The sequence below is a fragment of the Mauremys reevesii genome, linkage group 18 (assembly GCF_016161935.1).
Source record: "Mauremys reevesii isolate NIE-2019 linkage group 18, ASM1616193v1, whole genome shotgun sequence".
Taxonomy (NCBI): domain Eukaryota; kingdom Metazoa; phylum Chordata; order Testudines; family Geoemydidae; genus Mauremys; species Mauremys reevesii.
In genome coordinates this window covers 16,157,336-16,178,861 of record NC_052640.1, presented here as the reverse complement: position 1 = coordinate 16,178,861, position 21,526 = coordinate 16,157,336, and the positions used below count along the sequence as shown (strand labels likewise).

At 44.1% G+C, this 21,526-nt stretch overlaps 1 protein-coding gene across 12 annotated transcripts in view; it reads right to left on the bottom strand.

The window, feature by feature from the left end:
- The window catches only part of ARVCF (ARVCF delta catenin family member), a 429,897-nt gene that overhangs the window by 112,076 nt on the left and 296,295 nt on the right, over positions 1 to 21,526 (bottom strand). For 8 of the 12 annotated variants that reach the window (XM_039504866.1, XM_039504865.1, XM_039504868.1 and 5 more), the window contains 2 exons: positions 14,685 to 14,843; positions 1,912 to 2,516 (listed from right to left, as the gene is read on the bottom strand). In XM_039504866.1, coding sequence (XP_039360800.1) covers positions 1,912 to 2,516; positions 14,685 to 14,810 — 731 coding nt within the window. In that variant the 5' untranslated portion in view covers positions 14,811 to 14,843. Of the gene's footprint in view, positions 1 to 1,911; positions 2,517 to 14,684; positions 14,844 to 18,120; positions 18,205 to 21,526 lie in introns of those variants that run through there. The other 4 variants (XM_039504856.1, XM_039504857.1, XM_039504863.1 and 1 more) reach the window with 1 other exon arrangement.

Here is a 21,526-nt window from a genome sequence, read left to right as displayed (position 1 = left end):
CATACCTGAAGTTGCATATCTTAGATTGATTCCTCCCCACGTAGTGTAGACCAGGCCTAAGTGTGAGAGAAAGAGCTAGCCTGAAAGACTGCAGGCTTGCATCATGTAGAATTTCCAGAGGTTCCTGTACAGCTCTGGCTTCTTTTCTTTTTTTTGTTTGTTGGTGCCAGTCTGGTGGCATTTGCTTTTGTGTGTCTTCAGAAGGAATCTCCAATGGAGGGGCTGATGGAACTAGACCCAGGTTACTGTACTCAAGATTTTAAACTTATTTTAAATGAGAAATAATGGAAATTAAGCACACATCCTCCAGAGATGGACCAGGCTTGTATTCTAACTAAGGCCTGGTCTACACTGGGGGGGGAGGGGGGCGGAGAGAGAGAGGAGGAAATCGATCTAAGATACGCAACTTTAGCTACGAGAATAGCATAGCTGAAGTTGACGTATCTTAGATTGACTTACTTCGCGTCCTTGCATTGACGGCTGCTGCTCCCCGGTCTGCTTCTGCCTCTCGCAGTGGTGGAGTTCCAGAGTCGACGGGGAGCACGTTCGGGGATCGATTTAGCGTGTCTAGATGAGACACGCTAAATCGATCCCCAATAGATCGATCACTAGCCGCCGATCCGGCGGGTAGTGTAGACATACCCTAACTCAACCCAGAAGGGGGGTGGGGGGACACAACAAATGAGAAGTCAGTATATGTCATAGCTAGAAACGACACACACTTTCAAGGTTTAGAAAGCGAATGAGTGATTTCAACTGAAAAGAAATCCCTTGCTCCCAAGCATGATTCTTCTCACAAGAACCAGTTTCTGCAAGCCCCATGTGGATGACAGGAGTTCCAGAATGCTTAGCAAAACGTGGGCTGAGAGACAAAGCAGAACATCTCCCAGGAAAAGTGGCTAGAGCAGAAGCAATTTGTGACTAGCCTCTATAGTCGTGTTAAGGGTAATACACATGTCTTCTTCCCTTCATGTGGTTTGACAGTACTAAATAATGGCCCAATTTACATGCACTTCCTATGAAGTGCTGAGCACCTTATCTCCCAGCTGGGTTCAACTGGGAGCAGAGTGTGCTGCATCTCTCACCGGAGTGTACTTATTTGAAGAGGTATTCCTTCAGCTACAGGGAATGACAGGCCCTAAGCCTCTTAGAACTGTAACCAGACAGTTGTTAATTTTAACATTCCTGTTTGGGAGATGGATACATTCAGGCCCTGTCAAAATTCTCACAAATGTACCCGTCCATTTTCCCCCTGGCTCTGGATGGGGGAGACAACACAATATAGTCACAAACTGTCTCTTTACAAATAAAAATGCAATATAGCCCTTTATAAGAGTCAGCACTTTTTCTTTCTAAATATAATCTAAAACTAAGCTGCCCTGCAATTTGGGGAAAGGATCCTTGCACACAAAGCATATATCATTTTTCACATAGTGTTTGGTGACTTATGTATTGCAGGATCTCTATCTGGTTTGTGGTAAGCAAGCTGGTCTTCCCTAGGAAAGCCCATTGCCTCATGGGAGCCAACTTTTCTCCAAAGGAGCCCACTCAATCTCCCTGTCCCTCAGGATTCCAGGGAAGGACTGTAAGAACGTTGACTGGGGGAGACAGAATTCCTTTGGGAAAGTCCATCTCCACATCCAGAATCAGAACTGAGTTGGAAACCTAAGCTAGAGTTTTACACTCATTCCTTTTTTTTTTTTTTGCTTATGTTACATCATTTTGATTTCTAGTGATTATAAAAGGTTAGCTGTTCATGGAAAGACCCCACTGACTGCAACTGTGGCTGTTTTTGCTGCTCAGTCACTCTAGAAACTTATGCAGACTATTAGAGGTTAACATTTTAAGCTTAAAATAAATCACTAAAATTGCTGCAGACAGGATCGCAACCATCCGGCCGCAGGATTTTACCTTCCTTTGTGAGGTCTCCCCCTCTCGGGCACCCCTGCAGATGTCCTTCGGTTCACTGTGGAGTAATCTGGGTCCAGTTCATACCCTTCATCATCTACCCCGAGGCTGCGGTTATCGTCCTCCAACCCATAAGGCTCTGGCTGGAAACGTTCTGGCTGGGAGCGATTCAAGTCAACGTTGCTGCCTGTTGGCACTTGGGGCTGGGCGATGGGACCATAGTTATCCCTCCTGCTTGGCAAGGTGAAACTACCATCCTCTGGCCGGTAACTGTTTCCTGGCATGTAGGCATAGCGAGGACGGTAGTTGATGCCACGGGACAAGCTGCCATAATTGTCAGCTAGGTCTCCATAGCCATCGTGGCTGATAAAAGGGCGATACTGGCTGTCGTGGCCGTCGGGATAAGAATCGTAGCTATTGTAAGATCTGGTCAACGTGGACGAAGCTTGTGGTGTGATGTAACGCTCACCATTCTTCATGTATCTTCTGTCTATTGAATCTGTGTAGCTGCCCATGGGAGAGGAGCTGTCCATTACCGGCAGGCCATCGGGCCCCAGGGGGACCTGGCGTACTGTTCTAGTGGTGACTGTTTTGACCATTTTTGTGACCTGTGAAGCAGAAACCAATACAGATGTTAATGTTTTCCTTCTGTCTGGCTCTAAGTTTTAGGATGAGTACAAGGGAAATTTCTAGTGAGAAGATCTAAAACTAGACTAGGAAAGACACTGGAAAACATACTGCAAGTGAAATCCTGGCAGGCACTAGGTTATCTATCTGACTAATACCAGCCTTAGGATGCTGTTTTAGCAATTAGAAAAGTGATCTTATATGAAGGTGGAGAGTCAAAGCGGACAGAATTTAAGGTTAATATTCTAGTTATAATTAACACAACTTTTTCTCCCTTAAGCTCCACTTCTCTACCCCTCATACTGAACCCCTACAAAAAACCACTGACTGCTCTCAATTGCATGGAGTTATTTTAGATTGCCATCAGTGTAAGACTTTCATTATTGCAGCCATCCCAAACCGTACCTATCTAGCTGACCTTTTGCAGAGTTTCAGATACTTCAATTGAAGTTATGTTTATGCAAAATATTACTTTTGTTTTCATACGATTTTTTCCTCCTTATAAATCCTGTTTATTCCAACCCCAAGTGGGTTTAGACTGTTTGGGTATTTCACACTGATCATCCAAAAAGACATTAAAAAAAATAAATAAAAGGAGACCAAAAGAGTCAAAGGTGTAGACATGACCCAGTCACAGTCCAACATTAAACTGTTAAACTAGGTTCAGGGTTTGGCATACAGAAATTTCAGCCAGCGTAGCACTATGGCCAACACACTAAGAACCTTCATTAAAGGTACAGAAACACTTTACATTTCAAATGCCTTAATTATTAAATAAAAAGCTTTCATTTTAACAATATCCCTTCTTCTCTTTAGCTGGAGAGAGTATTTAGAACAGGGGTGGGCAAACTCTTTGGCCTAACGACCACATCTGGGAATACAAATTGTATAGCGGGCCATGAACGCTCACAAAATTGGGGTTGGGGTGCAGGAGGGGGTGAGGGCTCTGGTTGGCAGTGCAGGCTCTGGGGTGGGGCAGGGGATGAGGAGTTTGGGGTGTAGGAAAGTGCTCTGGGCTGGGACTGAGGGGTTAGGAAGGCAGGAGGGGCAGGGTGCAGGTTCTGGATGGGGGTGCAGGTTCTGGGGTGGGGCTGGGGATGAGAGGTTTGGGATGCAGGAGGGGACACTGGGCTGGAATTGGGGGGTATGGAGAGCAGGAGAGGAATCGGGGCATGGGGAGAGGCTTGGGTTGCAGGCTCTGAGTGGCGCTTACTTCAAGTGGCTCCCAGAAGCAGTGGCATGTACCTTTCTCCAGCTCCTATGCAGAGGCGCGGCCAGGCAGCTCTGCATGCTGCCCCAACTGCAGGCACTGCCCCTGCAGCTCCCTTGGAGCATGGGAGGGGCCATTAGAGGGTGTAGGAGCCAGAGCAGGGCCATGCCGAGGCTTCCAGGAGCCGCATGGTGAGGCCCCCGACCCAACTCCCCGGCTGGATCGCCAGATCGGGGCAAGCCCCGGACCCCGCTCCCCAGCAGGAGTTCGCGGGCCAGCTTAAAATTGTTCACGGGCCGGATCCAGCCCACAGGCCATAGTTTGCCCATCCCTGATTGAGAAGGAAAACACAGTTTGATACCATCGAAGAGACTGTCTGACAAAGATGGTAATAACTGTCCTTTTGGGAAAAAGAGAAAGTTAATTGAGATAGGCTAAAGCTGTCATTGCTGCTTTTGTTGAAGTCCAATCTTATTTCCTAGAAGACAAAACAAGACCAACACACATAAAGGGGTCAGGAATAGGACAACAAAGAGTTTCTGTCTCTGGTGTTGACTAATTTTCAACCTCATTGGTGAAAACGGCAGGCACATCACATGGTCTTGTCTTAGCCACCCTGAGACCTGACAAATTTATACGAGCTTCCAGCTGTTTAGCGCACTGCATCAGCTGCCTCTTTCTGGTCACGGGCTTACAGCTGCATTGCAAAATATAGTCTTGTCAGCTAAACCAGACTTTCATTAGATGGAAAAAAAGAGAGGGCTAGGAAAGAGAAGAAATATAGTGGGGAAAGGAGGGTGGGAGTCAGAATAAAATCTCACATCCCAAGTGGTGTTTGGGTTTCAGCTGGAGCCCATGCAGGTGGCAGTGTTACCTGGGACCCTCTCTCTGGGCCAGTCTGCTCAGGACATTTTTCAGCATCAGAATGAAGAAGGGCCAGAGTCCCAGGAGTCAGTGTGCACAGCAGCTATGATGGTGAAGCTTGTTCCAATAGCCAATTTGTCTCCCAAGATCTTTCTAAGAACTCCAAAAGTGAGCGTTGGGCAGAATAGTCCATCTTCCCTTATTTTGTTCCCCAATAGGCCTAATTTCTGACACACCAGTTTTGGTTCATTGATTCCAGGTCCCACACTTCTCTTGCTCATGGTCTTATCATAAACCCTGAATTATATCAGTTGGTCTTTCTGTTTGGACTAATTCAGTCTGTCTCACTTTTGCACCTTTTCTCATCAAACATTTCTCATAGGTTATTGTGACATCTTACGAACTTTTACTCACTTTTTACAGCGGAGCTTACCACGAAGATGAACTGTGGTCCAATTATCACAATAGACCAGTAAAAGCTGCTTCAGAGGAGATGCAAGAAACCCTGCCATAGAAGTGCGGGCATAATCTGTCCCTAGGGAAAGTTTCCTCCTAACCCCCAACAAACGTTGGCTTAAGCTCTGAAGCATGAAGATTTCTCTCTTCCAGAACACGGGTAACCCACAATAAGAAAAGGAGAAAGTGAAAGATTCCTGTTAGACCTGCAGTAGCAACTGGCTAATATACACTATTCTGAAAGCTATGCTAGCATCAAGGAAGATATTGTTGCTCATATAAGGAGATTATAGAGTCATGTTAATTTCTGTCATCAGAAACACTCGGGTGAGAGGGAGAGTACATACACTAGCTTGTATTACCCACTGGAAAAGAACAAAAATAAATCAGAGAGAGTTTTTAAAACCAAAGTATTAGAAACTCTGGAGAGAGTTAAAAGAGTAAGTATGTTACACTTTTCTTATTCTAAACTGCACAGTGCTGTGTGTACATGGAGTAAAATGGCAGATATTAAATCTGTTTCTGGTCTGTTCAATGGCTCAGAAGCCCAAATTGAGAGATTTTGATCTACAGCCTTTGATTAAAAAATATCGATCACTGACCAGATTAGCCAAGCCACTGTTAAAACAATACTAGAGCACATCTTTTGAAGCAGCTCCAGACATATCCTCCAGCCAGATGTTTTGACACGGAAAGTGTGAACAGGAAAATTTCACCCAAACAGCGTTTTTCCCAGAGACATCTGCAATCAAATGATACTTCAACCTAATGAAATAATGAAGTCCTGTAAGTCTGTAAAACAGCAAGAATGGCTCCCCACCAACAGCATAATTAAACAGCATCACGAGCTGAATGATGCATAGTCAGATATCAACATGATCTTTTCTGTCATTAGGACAAGAGCTGAAGGAGATTTCCTCAGCATCCTGAGGGTTTGCCTTAGTAATTAGTATCCTCCTTGAAGCTTAGTCTATTTTTGTGTTCTGGTAAGCTAAAAGAAAGAGCACCACACCTAAAAGAGAAATAATAGTTTCACTGAATTAATAGGATCTGGCAGTTCAATTTTGTTTCATGGTATTTGCACAACACAATCAGAAGTCTTATGTATTAACATAAGTGTCATCCAATTAAAGGAATTTCTACAGAAAAAAAAAAAAGGGCATGGGTTAAAATAAGTACCACAAATAACTTAGGTGGCTGTTAGTATCTGGATATGAAAATAGGCACCTTTCAGCACCATCCTCTTCAACTCCAAACACAAAACTACATTAAAGTGCTAGAAAATAATCTCTCAGGATTGGTGCATGTGGGGACTTTTCTACAGCAGCAACACACAACACACTAGGTTACAGTTTTTGGTGGTCTTGAACTTTCAGGGCAGAATCCAGGAACAAGATACAGTGAGAGAGAGGGTTAAAGTGGTTTTAAAAAGATTCTGAATACTGGAAGACAGCAAGGGCAATCCTACTGGGTGCAAAAAGTGGGGTTCCCTCATACTGGTCAGCCAACTCTTATCCTGGAAGGTCTACAATTTGTATTATGTGAATGCCTAAAGGCTCCACCCAGGAAGACACTCAAATGTAGTTTTTCGATAGATTACCTAGTCTAGAAGTTTTTAGCCTTTTCCATACTGTGAATCCACAGTACATCAGAAAAAGACTTTGGACAATTCTCCATAAAGAAAGGCTGGTTTCAGCTCCCTAGAGCTTGTTCGCAACCTCCAGGCTGAGAATCCCTGATCTAATCTAGGTTTGATTTAAATTAAAGCGGGGGTAGAATTTTCAAAAGTGCCTAAACCCCATTTTCAAAGGTATTTGGGTATTGCTCTGCTCAGCATTGACTTCGGAAGTCTAACAATCATTGCCAAAAAGGAGTTCCTGAATCACTTTCAAATATGAGCTTTAGGCTTCTTAAATTAGAGCATGTCTAAATTATGAGTTAGCGTGAAGGAAACTGGGATGGAAATCTACAACACTCCAGTGTGCCACATACTCAGCTGTCCATGTGAACCCTGCTGTTGTGCACTTAAAGTTCCCTAGTATGCTGTCCACGTGGACAGCTAGTGCACAGCATGCTGGAGTGCTGTAGATTAACATCCGAGCTTGCCATACGATAAGCATTCATGCAAACATCCCTGGGTGCACTTTTGAAAATTGTATTTCAAATCCAGCTAGATAATATTTTTTATTAAAATCAATTACATCGTGTATTTGTCAGCCTTGACACTATTTACATGGTGACAATTTTTGATATTTAATTTGAGGCCGATGTAGTGTAGCAATGTTTCCTCCAGTTCCATTTCTGGAAATGCATTTGCCAACAGAACCATTTATACTTCAAAAACCTGCATGTTTTCCTTTCCTTCTTGCTTTTCTTTCTTGCCTTGAAGTCACAGGAACAGCAAATGAGAAAACAAACTGAAAAAAAACCTACCACAATTATTGTAAATGACCCCAAATTAGAGGTGATTGGATGGATACGCTCACAGTGCATATTAGCTCCTCAAAGTGTGTGAAGTGCAAACATTAATACAGAGGAAGATCCTATCAGGATTTTGTTTAAATGGCTTGCCTTTGTACAAATGAACCCCACTTGATTAAGTAGTGCCTCTAATTCCTACATTCCATGTTGTGGGTTTAAAAAACAAAAAACAAAAGAGCTCAGATAAATTAAATATCTTATAGAAACTGACAGGACACAAGAGGTTTTGCTGAAATTGTGTCATAAAATAGAAACAGGAAAGAAGGAAGCACTCAAGGATAAAAACACTTTGACATTTCCGAGTGCTTATTTTTGAACTATAGACTGTAAAATTATCAGGCCAAATGGGTTCAAGGCTTTACCTTTTTGTTAAATGCTGGGTAAGAACCGACCCTGCAGAGTTTCAAAAAGAAGGCTCAAACTTTCCCCCTCTTCCACTTAAACTTGACATTTTCAAAGAGGCCTATGCGAGTGAAGTACTCAACTCCCACTGAAACTCATTCCAGCTGCAGTGCCTACCTCTCCTTAAAGCCCTTTCAAAAAACTCTGCTTAAGTGTATAGCTGCACTATGGGGCTAAGTGGCACCTCAGGAATCTAGGGCTTAAATCACAAGCACTTTCAATCCCCACAATGGGAGAAGCAGGTATTCAGCACTTTGCAAGATCAGGCCCCTGGTGAGCACTGAAAAGCATGAGACAGAGTGTGCATGTTCTCAGACGGCTTTTATTTTTAAACACAAAAATAAAACAAAGAAGCCTATCTAAAAACGTAGGTACATTGTTTTATGCAAAAAGAGGATCAAAATCTCTCTTGGAAAACATTTAGCATTCCAACGCAGATGAGAATAAATATCCAGAAATAGAGAAAAGAACATTTATAGATAGACAGACACACACAAATAATTTGGCTTACTTTATTAAGTGCTCTTCAACCACTTAAGAACAGGCTTCATTTAATCTGCTGCAGTGTTCCTATGCTAGAAACGAAATGTGGTAGCTTCCTCCCCAAGGTGACCTTCACTGTTTTAACATGCTAGATATTTGCCTTCCAGGAGAGACTGTAAAGTTGAGATGGCGTATATCAGATACATCCTTTGTGCCGTGAATGAGATGCAAAGACCAAGGCAGCAAGGTACGTACATTAAACAATGAGAAAGACTTTGGAGAGCAATCACAGAAAGTACATTTAAAAATGCGGAATGAAGGGAGGTTTTCTCCATTTAAAAGAAGGCAATTATTGAGTTCTATTAACCCTTCTTCTTAACACAACTCACTGCAATAGGAGGTTTTAAAGAGAAGAAGAAGAGGAAGAAGAAAGGGAAAGCACAGTGTCAAATTTCAGTGCCTCTGAGTTGAGACTGTTTGAAAAAGACAGTAGCATATTATGTCTCTGAAACAACAGGTATAAAAGAAAGCACAAGGGAACAGCATTGTGCAAGAGCCACTACATTTCAACTCTAGCGCCAAAGTCTCAAATGCAAAATTAAAGTGAATAAAGCCTTCAACTACCGGAAGGGGGATTCCAAAGAGGATGGAGCTCGGCTGTTCTCAGTGGTGGTAGATGACAGAACAAGAAACAATGGTCTCAAGGTGCAGTGGGGGAGGTCTAGGTTGGATATTAGGAAACACTATTTCACTAAGAGGGTGGTGAAGCACTTGAATGGGTTACCTAGGGAGGTGGTGGAGTCTCCATCCTTAGAGGTTTTTAAGGCCTGGCTTGACAAAGCCCTGGCTGGGATGATTTAGTTGGAGTCGTTCCTGCTTTGAGCAGGGGGTTGGACTAGATGACCTCCTGAGGTCTCTTCTAACCCCTAATCTTCTATGATTCTATGAAAAGGAATCCAAAATCTAAAAGTTAAAATGCACTCTCGATCTGTGGAACCCAAAAGCATGTTCTAAATAGCACATCAAATCAAGTAATACCAGTGTGAGTTAGACATGCCAGTCACAGAAACACAGCCGAAGCAGTCTTTGAAGAGGTATCCCATGGTAGGAAGTGGGACCCTGGAAAGCTCCTCAAATGAATTTGGCTGGTGGAGGAGCAGATCATTGGGTTCTCTGGTCTTTATTATGCTGAATGCAGTGTCTTAGTCAACCTGGAACGGCTGCTCCCTTGAAGGAAAGTCCAGTTGGGGGGAAGTGACTGGCCTGGCACTTCCCAGAAGAACATTCCCTGTTGTGAGGGTGAAAGGAAGCCTTGCCCCAGGTCTGAGGGCTCAGCCTAAGGCAAAGAACAAAGGGTTGTAGTTCGGAAAAAACACTGTAACATGTTAACTACCACAAGCTCACTGGCAATCAATTAACTCCAGGTAAAAAGCCTACTGTAGACATACCCTGAAGCTCCTGTCTAATGGAGGAAGGCATCAGAGCCTCTAGTTGGAGACCTACAATGGGGCAGAACTGAACTAGAGACTGATGATTTGCCTGGAAATCTGGAGGGAAATTGACTGGAACATGGGAGGAAAGTAGATTTGTAACGCATGAGGTGGGAAGTGGAACACTATCTGTACCAGTGCATGGTAGGAGTAAAGTCGCAGATGAGGGAAGGGTTAAATTGGACTAGAGCCCATTTTGCATTGCATTTGGGGGGAGCTGCAAGGCAAGGTAATGAGCTGCTGGCTGACAGACAGAGGTGTGGGGAGCGGGATATGGAGCATGTATATATAGACATAAAACAGGAACCATGTCAATTTTTAATACCACTTTTATTAAAGTAATGCATTAAACATCACATAAAATAGATTTAACATTTGTGTGTCTGAAGACAGCCCTAATTCTAGTGTATGAAATACTGTTCTTTTAAAAGGGGTGCAAAAAAGTGAGCGCACACTTGAAGCAGGGCTAGAGTCACTATTTTAAGCCACTGGGGTGACAGCAATTCCTTAGGATTTTGCTAGTGGTAATTTTCTAGGGGGATGTACTAAATTAGCATATCCATACACTGTCATATCCTCTCCCCATCCAACACTGGCCATCTGGGAGCTCCCAAACATAGGGGAAGGGTAACGATTCCTTGCACTGCTGCAACCACTCCCTCCAGCCTGATTTTCCGCTGCTAGGAGTCCTGGGCCAGGATGTGTGAAAGCAGCTCTGGATGAATCTATGTCAGCTTTTCATTATCATTTTATTACTGTAGTACTCAGCGTACATGCAATGTGCCCAGCCATTTGAGGGTGTCATCTTCAGCCAGGTGGAGAACCGGCAGCCTGCCATCAAAACAAGTTGGCACTCATCAAGGATATGTGACATAGTCTGCACTGACTGCAGCTGCATCATGGGTCATTAGAAAAACCCCGTTTAAAGAGACTGGCCACACAGTTGCCCTGTCCTGTTCGAAACCAGTTCAGAGATGACCACAGGTGCCTTAGCAGGTCAAACCCAGGTGGACAGATGGTTGGGTCAGTGACAAGAGAGTGATTAACGGTCATCGCTGACCACTTGTTGTGCCAAACAGATCCCACTGTCACAGGTGACCATAAAGGGCATCTTGAAGACAGGTGAGCTGACGGGTGGTACTACCGTAGTGCCCATTGCTGTAGTATCTAAGCCCTTCACAGTCTTTAATGTATTTATCTTCACCATATGAGATAAGGAAGTCCCATTATTTCCAACTGAGGCAGAGAGAAACAGACTGATTTATCACAAGTCACACAGGAGGCCTGCGGTAGAGCAGGGAATCGAACCTGGGTCTCTGGAGTCCCAAGCTAGTATCTAAACCTCTGGGACGAAGGACAGTTTTATGGTACAAGACTGAGAGCGAGTCAGGAGATCTGGAGTCCGCCACACACTTCCTGTGTGACTGTGCCTCCACCTCCTCATCTGTGCAATGGGGACAGTAATTCCATACCTCACAGAGGTAACCATGAACCAAATTTCTTTGAGAGATGCTCAGATACTGCAATGACGGGAGCTATAAAAACACCTAACTAGACTAATGCCAATCAACTTCCAGAGAAAAGCACTAGCAAATGAACTGCAGCTGTCTCCATTTTTGCATTTGCTACCAAGCCAACTATAAGCTGAAGACCAGCTGGATTTCTAAGTGGCTGTTAAAATCTAAGCCATATTAAAATATAGAATTAAAAAGTATATACTTTCAAAGATAGCGGTGATCCCCTTTAAAACCACGTCGCCTTTTCTGACCAAATTACAAGTGGTTTGGCCAACCTGCATTTTGGACATTTCAACATCACTTCTTGAATCAAAACTGGACTTTAACAGAACTATTACTTTAGTAAAATGGCTCTTCTACGTTCCTAAATTTCCCTGGGTTTAGTACATAGACTGAAGTGGATTTAACAGTGACATAAATGAAAAGACCATGCAGAGGCAGATTAGGGTTTTGTTGGGCCCTGGGCCAGAGCAAGTGGGGGTCCCTCACCACCCCTTCCACCTGCAGTCCCCCCCACTTCCCTGGCACTCCTCTGGCTTGCCCCGCTCCACTCACCCGGCACTCCTGAGGGATGGAGCGGGGTTGGGGCACAGGGGTTTCCCCTGCCCGCCTGGTACTCCTGCTGGGGAGGAGCAGTGTCAGAGTGCGGGGGCTTGCCCTGCACCACCCGCCTGGAGCTCCTGTGGAGGAGCGGGGTGTGTGTGCAAGGATCAGAGCGCGGGAGCTTCTCCCACTCCCTGGCAGGAGAGCTGGGTGGGCAGGCGGAGTGGGATAAGATCCCACGCCCCGACCCCGCTCCCTGGCAGAAGAAGTGCTGTGTGGGCGGAGCGGGTCAGAGCACGGGGTCCCCCCAATTGGCTGGGGCCTAGTGACTAATCCGCCACTGGACTATATTCCCAACTCTTAAACCATGTCAATTTTCTACTCAATTTTACAATGCTTGGGATGTACCTGAAATAGGTTTATTCTTTGATATCACATGTTAATTTAAACATCTTTTTCTCTATCGGATTTTCTTCAGTGCATGGGAAAAACGGTGTGTGAGTGTGAGTGAGAGAGAACAGGTACAGTATTTGTTTAAGGTATGTGGGAAAGGGTGAAATAGCAGGTATATCATGTAAGATAAGATTACACTCTTCATGCTATGAGAACGAACATGTTGCTTATCAGCAGTATGACTATTTTAGACAAACTATATCATCCATGTGGTACCCTAATCTAACAGCCATTGTATGGAAAGGAGGCCTCTGCTATTTTTACAGACTCCATTACCCTTTAGGTCACATCTACCATTGTATCCCTGTGCAAGGCTTAGGTTAGAGTCTCATAAAGCTATGCATTATAATTAGTTTATTAAAAAAGTTGCTCCATTTCATCAGCATCTACATTTATTACTTCCTCCCTGTATACTTTTTTTGCTAGAAAAAGGTATAAATATACTTAGTCCCTATAATTTAAAGTTGTAACACACTGTTTTTAAATCTTAAAATACTGAACTATAAATCCCTCAAATAAAATGGGAGGAGGCTGAGGTGGTTTTTAAATCCTATATACAAACTTACTAGGAAAGGCCAGGTTTTTTGGACTATCTAAAGATGCATTTAGAACAGCCAAAAGAACATACACACAAAGATCGTCAAACAGTGTAAACGTGTGCAGCTCTGTTGACTTCAGTGGAATTGTGCCCCTTTAGCTTGAGATCTGACCCTCCGAACTGATGTCTTAAGCGACTGCAATTCTGGAATGCCAGTAAACACAAACACCAACATGGTGACTTCTGTACAACTTTTTTTGGCTGTCCATTTATGTCCAATCTAAAGGGGAAAACAGCTGGACAACCTCATTTTAACGAATGCTGTTTAATAGTTTTAAAAATAGAAACATCTTTGACCCTTCACTGGACCAAACCCTAGTAAAGATGTCAGCGTAACTGCTGAGGTCCAGAACTGTAGCTACAAAGCTATTCTAAGAGCTCTGCAAAGCTTGCCAGGGAGCGCCAAACACACAGTACTTGTCCCATGGAAAACGGAAACTAACCTAACACAAGACAACGTGAGGGGAGTAAACAAGAGCAGAGTGAGTGACGGGAAGGAAGGCCAATAGTAACATTATATTCATAATAAACCTGATAGTCTACCTACATGGTACTGACAGAAACAATACTGAATCAGTCATATGTAAGGCCCCATGTTTGTCACAGAGGTCATGGAAGTCACAGATTCCAGGACTTTCCATGACCTCCGCTCCGTGACTTCTGGAGCAGCTGGCCCGGGAGCCACCTAAGCAGCTTGGGCAGCCCCTGAGCCAGTCGCACTGGCTGCTGCTGGGGCAGTCTCTGGACCCCCCAGCAGCAGGAGTTTGTGGGGGGGGGGGCGAGGGGTGATCAGGGCTGGGGATTGGGGTGAAGGGCGGTGCTTACCTGGGGGAGGCTTCCTGCAAAGGAGACAGGAACTCCCATCCCTCAGCTCCTAGCTCCATGTGCTGCCTCCGCCCATAGCCACTGCCCCCATAGCTCCCACTGGCTATGATTCCCAACCATTGGGAGCTGCAGAAACAGGACTTCAAGTGGAGCAGACACAGCACGTGGAGCTAAGGTCACTGCTTCCCAGGAGCTAGGTACGGCCTGCCCCAGCCACCCCCGGGCCGCGCCCCCTCTCTATCACTCACTGTGTCCTCCGTACCCACTCAGCATCTACAGCACCCCCAGGCAGAGGCGGCTCCAGGCACCAGCACGTGCTTGGGGTGGCAAGCCACTGGGGGGCTCTGCCGTGCTTGGGGCGGCAAAATGCCTAGAGCCGCCCCTGCCCCCAGGGCCCCCCTCCCCAAGCCATCCCTCTAAATCATGGACAGGTCATGGGCCGTGAATTTTTGTTTACTGCTCATGACCGGTCCATGACTTTTACTAAAAATACCCGTGACTAAAACATAGCCTTACTCATGTGCAATCATGGTGATATTTAAAACAAAATCTGTGGAAACTGGAAAACTATTTTCTGAGGAACAAAGCAATAGGCAGACTCACACCATTACTAAGGATTGTATATAGTTTGAGAGACACAGAGGCATGATTATCGTACTGCTCTATTCTACATGCCACTAATTTTATTTTTTTAATTCCTGTGTGAGGCTGAAGTTTTACCATTTCTCCCCAATGGACCTCTTATGAAAACGGAGAGCAAACCTTACCTTTGAAATAACCCTTCTAATGCCCTTAAATCATACTCAGCACGGTCCAGAAATTCCTACCTTAGTCTCAGTTCTCCTTGTGGTTCCATCTTCTGAAGTCACAATAGACACATGGGAAGTAGGGGTACCCGGGTCTTCCTCAACAGTAACAGTCTCCTCTACCATCTCCTGAGGCTCTTGCATCATTGTTATTGATGTCTGGTTGCTGGGGCTTTGCTCCTAGGAAATAAAAATGGAACATGTTTGTCATTTATACTGTCACTACCTAGAAGGGTGGGTTTGTTTGTTTTTAAAACAATGTACAATGTCAGATGCCTGGAAATATAGATTCAGAAGGGAGGGCTTTACTGACCCAAGAATAACTAGCTGAGGGTAGGCTGGCCTGACTGAATAACCTAAGTGGAGATCATTTGAAGTGGACATCAAGGCTCCGCATTTATTGCCCATTTACCGGAGACATTTACCGGAGACTATTTCTTCATATTTATACTTGATTTGCACTTTCCCTGCTATGCCCAATCTAAGATGAGTGGAGTATCTGTGCATAACACACACCAAAAACAAAACAAAACAAAAACAAAAAACCCCCCACCATGCTCCACAGTAAACAGGGCCATTTCTTTCAGAGCATTTAATCTTATTTAGTATTAAAAACTTATTTCCAACTGATAAAAATACACTCTTCAGACCTCAGTAGCAGTGTATAACAAGGCTATAAATAAATTTATCAAGGCCTTCTAGCTACTCAGTACGCTAAAACACATATCTGACTTGGTCAAAAGTGATGATAAGTAAGGAAATATGGTTAGCCAAAGAATCGCACAACTGAACTGGTGGTAGCAGTAGTGGGAATTTTTCCCTGCTGAATATCCTACAGTATAGATAAGGCCTAACTGGTTACAATCTCAGTTAAAAGTTGTAGTATATACACAACATAGCCAACTAGGGCTGCCAGGCATCTGGTTTTTGACCGGAACACCCAGTCAAAAAGGGACCCTAGCCGCTCCGGTCAGCACCACTGATAAGGCCATTCAAAGCCTGGTCAGCAGTGCAGCAGGACTACGGCAGACTCCCTGTCTGCCCTGGCTCCATGCAGCTCCCAGAAGTGGCTGGCATTTCTCTGCAGCTCTTTGGCATAGGCGCAGCCGCAGGGGCTCCATGTGCTGCCCCCACCCCGATCGCTAGCTCCCACTGGCTGGGAACAAGAGCCAATGGGGAATGGCGGGGGCAGCAGCGGCATGCGGACCCACCTGGCTGTGCCTCCACCTAGGAGCCACAGGGACATACTGGTGGCTTCAGGAGACTCCTGAGGTAAGTGGGACCCAGAGCCCACACCCTGCACCCTCTCCCACACCCCTCCCCTACCCCAACCCTGAGCACCCTCCTGCACCCATACTCCCTCCTAGAGCCTGCACCCCCCTCCCAACACCCCAACCCCATGTAACAGCCTGATGCCCACTCCTGCACCCCAACCCCCTCATCCCTGGCCCCATACCAGAGCCCGCACCCCCACACATCTCCCAACCCCTTCCCCCTGCGCAAAGCCTCCACCCACATTCCAAGCCCCTCATTTCTGACCCTCCCCCAGAGCCTGGACTCCAACCCCCTCCTGCACTCCAAATCCCTCATCCCCAGCCCCACCCCAGAGCCCACACCCCCAGCCAGAGCCCCTCATCCCCTTCAGCACTCCAACCCCTTGCCTCAGCCCACTGAAAATGAGTGAGTGAGCGAGGGTGGGGGAGAGCGAGCGAGCAACAGAGGGAGAGGAGATGGAGTGAGCGGGGGCGAAGCCTCTGAGAAGGGGCGGGGCAGGGCAGGGCAAGGGTGTTCCGTTTTCTGCAAATCAAAGTTGGCAACCTTGTATAGTCCACTGTTGAACAGAATGAAAATTCTCTACAAAAGGATGGTTCTCTTGAGGAAAGCTACCTGAAGATGATTCTTCTGCCTCCCAAGCAGACATTTCTGTTACGTTTTCCCTTGTGCAATTTGTGTGCCTCACATAGCAACAGAAATCAGAAGAGATATTCCTGACGGATGAATGAATTTCAGAAGTGTCGCAATACATGGACAATGAAACACTGGTTTACAGCTTGAGAAATAAGACTTTTCCAAAACACTTGCAATCCTTGGCTAGGTCCAATGGTATAGCAGTTCCTTTCATTGTACTCCCTAAAGCCAGTGGGCTGTGCACAGGTTTAAGAGTACAGAGCCTAAAGCAGAATCGGGGCCTATGCTTACAAAGGCAAGTCCTACTAGATGTAAGAAGAATCTGTGATATTCCTTCTACGCTTATTTCAATAATGAAATGTTTAAAAAAAATAGCAGTGAAGTACTGTGCCCTGTGTAGAATCAATTGCAACGCTAACCGATCCTGTTACGGAATGGTTGTGGGTAAGTCTCTCTCTTTTCACTTCATATGGAAATAAAATGATGGGGATGAAACTGTTCCCAGGCAGCTGTTGAGTTTAATTCTGTTAAGATTTAAATATCCTGTACCTGTGAGCAGTGTCATCACTAAAACTACCGTGTAGTGTTTTATAGCATTTTATTTAGGAAATTACATTTCATCCCCATGGTATGCTGGCTAGCATCCTAGGTGGTGACGTGCCTTCTCTCGACTCCTGAAGGAGAGACCACTTTCAAATGGACTTTGTGCAGATGAACAGGAGCAAAGCTTTTGAATTCTCTTTTTAGACGCCACAGGGGAAAAAAAATATTTCATTTAATCCTCACACGATCTGTAACCTTCTTTGAAACAAGCTGGTTAAGGTGCCCTTGTTCAGTTTACTTTATTTACAGCTATATTCTGACATTCCGGATAATACCTGTTATTGCAATTTGGGCTTATATTTTAACTAGTGAATAGTTTTCGTGTCCAGGTAGACATTAATACTAACTAGGGTGACCAGACACCAAGTGTGAAAAATCGGGACGGAGTGAAGAGTAATAGGAGCCTATCTAGAAAAAGACCCAAAAATCAGGCCTGTCCCTATAAAATAGGAACATCTGGTCACCCTAATATTAACCCTGTCACAGACTTCAGTACAGGCATTAAGCTGGAGGTGGATATCTTGACCAAACAGGAAAGGGGGCAAATCATAAAAGGAATATGCACACTGGACCAAATTCACTGGTGGTGTAAGCAGGCCCAACTCCATTTCCCACTGAAATCACAGCATAATTAATACTGCAAAATTTGTCAGCCTGAATATGCTTAAATCCCACAGGAAATCACTCATTTCAGCAGTTTTCAAGCTTTCATTTCTCTAATCACTACTGCCAATGACTTGTGATACATGCTGAATCTTGCAAGTATTCTGCAGTTTAAGAGTCATTTTATGTTTTATCACCATAGGCTAAAGGGGAAACTAAGTCCTATGGAAAATCTATTCAGAGTTGCATATTTTTCCCAAGAAAAACAAAACAAATCATCATATGCTTTAATTCCAACCCCTTATAGTGAAGCCATTTTCTCCAACCAACAGAAAAGTTTCACCTTAAGTAGAGGTTCTCTATAATCAGAAGGCAGTTTACACATTGTAATGAACTGAAAATTCAGGACCATCCATTATTCTTCACTGTAAAACAGAATTACACAATATCCAAGTCCATTCAACATAATCCATTGTATTCCCCTCTCTGTAACCTTCCCTGCCAACTTTCAGATGGTATCAAATCCCCATACCTTTTAAAGTTGAGGATTTTGTCTCTCTCTCTCTCCCCCCCTTCCCCTGCTGGCTGCATTTTGAGGCCACTGGATTACCTAGTTTCTCTCCTCCTTCCCTAAAGTTTTGTGAGGCAAACCATGTTTTGTGATAACAAACTGAGGAAAATTGACAGAGGCAAAAAGTAGTTTGTCCTTTTTGTAATATTTTTACTTAAAAATAATAAAATCTCCCTTTGTATCCAGGCTGCCTGTGGGCAAAGAAAAATCTTTAAAGCCTGGCACTTAAACATGAGCGAACTGCAGACTAGAGCACACTGACTTTAAATGAATACTCTTGCTTGTTTTTATCCTCTGGCTGCTTCTAAAATGATGATCCTGAGAGATGTGATATGGATTTGCATTCCTAATGTAGCCTGCTATCAGCTGGAAAAGTGTGTCCTGCGCATCGAAAGATTAAAAGCCTGACTAGTTCAAGGTAGATTTCCCAATGCAGACAGCTACCCACGTTGCATTTGCATGGATCTACCTTCTTACTGCATGAACTATCCAGGGACATGCGAGTGAAAAGGGTGGAATGTCATCCAACCTTCAGTTCCCCGAGTTGACTTCCAGGACGCTGCTCTTTGATCTCCAAAAACTTTTTAATGTTCTTGACTCAAGTTTTTGGTAAAGTAACAACAATGGGGAAAAAAATAAATGTTTAGTTTCAATTATGGTTTCTGTGTCTCAATCACAGAACTCAGGACTCAATGCCACTTTCAAAATTCTTCAAAAGGCATCAAATGAATCTCTCTGCATAGCTCAAAAAATATCCTGCACAACCCCTTTGCTTAACAGGATTCTGCATGAAGCCAATGTTTCAAACATTTAACCAGTTCCACTCAATTATTTAAGGACTTAGTACAAACTTGACTTGACAGACATTTTGATATTTGCTAGTCTGTGCAGACTTGTAACAGTTCAAATGTGGTTCCCTCAATGGCTAGTCTTAGTGGCGGTTTCCTATCCTTGTCATGCAGCAGGAGACTCCAGTTTGGACCCACATCCCATTCCTTTGCTCACTTTGCTAGGGTACTAACCAGGCAAACGTGAGCAGCCTGAGAGAGGTCATGCTTGGTGTCACTCAGTATAGGCCTTCTCATTCTGGGGATCATGAACAGTTGTCAGGGGGTTGTGGCAACCTTACCCTTTCCATATTGTTAAATGGGGGATGGATCCCAATATGGGAAAGTTGAGATTGAGCCATTGCTTTACAGCGATTAAGCAACAGCATAGTCGGTCTCTGAAGAGGGCTCCTATCCAATCCTCGGCAGTCAGAAAGATGTTCAGGATTCTGACAGCTCCAGCAGGAGAGAGACGTTACTCTCTGCCTTGCCTTCCAGAGACCACAACATCTCATTTAACCTTTCAAGCGTGATGGTCAGACTACAGAAATGTAAGAGCGTTTACATAAAATCATGGCAAGAGTTCTCTTGTGATAAATGAGCATATTTCCAAGGTGTCACCGAGAGAAGTCACTGAGTGTAATGTATGAGGCATTATACGAGCCATCATCTCTTTGGTGCTGTCACAAGAAAATCAGAAGTCAACGCCACTTTATTAAAAAAGTAGGTCCCAATCCAGTTAGTGAGAAAGCGTATCAATACTGAAGGCTTTTCTCCTTGCTTTTTGTCAGTGGATGAATCACATCCCTGTTTAGCTGTGCTTACATTTCCAGCAGCCTCTAAAAACAAGACATTGTTAAAAAAAACAATCAATTTATCCCCAGCCTGTAAAAGTTTAGTGCAGTTGAAATATCTTTTGACATTTCAGGCAAGAACCGTAAAATAGTAATTCTTGTTTTGTTAAAAGCAGAGTGATTTGCCATACAGAAATATCTCAGAGGGCGTACTTTGCATTAGAATATTGCAGTCCCTAGAACCATCATCATTTTGATTCCTAGAATTATCTTTCCATCAAAGTGATTATTTTATATCTGTTTAATAAAAGAATAAGCTCCCCCAGAAGGATCTCACATCCTGCATTGAGGAAAAGTTGTTTTATTTTATTCTCTGCTTATGAAACTGTTTAAATTACAGGAGATTACCTCTTCCCACCAAAACAGGCACTCTTGAAAAACATTCAAAGCACGTCCATCTAATAACCCTCCTTCTGTTTATTGGATTGCAGTGGAGGCTATACTCAGGTTACTGCTTACTACAGGTTACTATTAGCTAGCGGGTCTGTAGGTTTTAGCAAGACAGCAAGGCTGTTTACACCAGTGGGACATTTGTCCAAAAAAGCCTAGTGTAGACAAAGCCAAAATGTGTTGATTACTAGAAATATACTAGAAATCTCGGCATACTTAAAACAGATATTTCTAATTGAATAAAAATGAGAATAATTCCTGTCTCCTACCCTTTGTCTGACTTTTCTAATGAAACCCTAATCTTTGCAATGGCTTTATATAATAGGACTTCTTACATGTGTAAAGTTAAGCGCACAAGTCAGTCTTTGCAGGATCAGACGTTCAGGATCAGTCTACTCTTGAACAGATACTTCAGGTTAAGGTAGGGAGTGAATTTAAAGTGCAATAGCTATTGCAGAATAACTCCATATGTAGACAAGCCTTAACACTGTAAGCTCTTTGGAGCAGGGACTATTATATCTGTATAGTTTCTAGCACAACAGGAATCTACACTTGGTTGGGGCCTGCAGGTCATACTGAATTACTGCTAATAATAAACGGAAACTTTATCTTTTAAGTGCTCATGTTCAGTGCGTTCTGCAGTTAAAGCAACTGTCACTTGATATGGAGCCCAAGCCAAGTTGGGTCTTAGGGTTAAGGCACTTTTCTATTGTGTGATACAGGAGGTCAGGTGATGATCTAGTGGTCACTTCTGCCCTTCAACTCTATGAAATGGGCACTCACAAAAGCCACATCCTCAAGTCAGTCAAGCCTTCACAAAAGAAAAATGTTTCCCCTAATCAAAAAACAAGCTCACTTAGCACGATACCATAATGAACCAAGCTGTACACCACAATGCACTAGCTGTTCTTGGAGCAGTTTCATACTCTCCTTGCCCTTCAGATACAGACATGCTAAACAGATCGGGGGGCGGTAGAGGATAGCTCAGTGGTTTGAGCATTGGCCTGCTAAACCCAGGGTTGTGAGTTCAATCCTTGAGGGGGTCACCTAAGGATCTGGGCCAAAAATCAGTACTTGGTCCTGCTAGTGAAGGCAGGGGCTGGACTT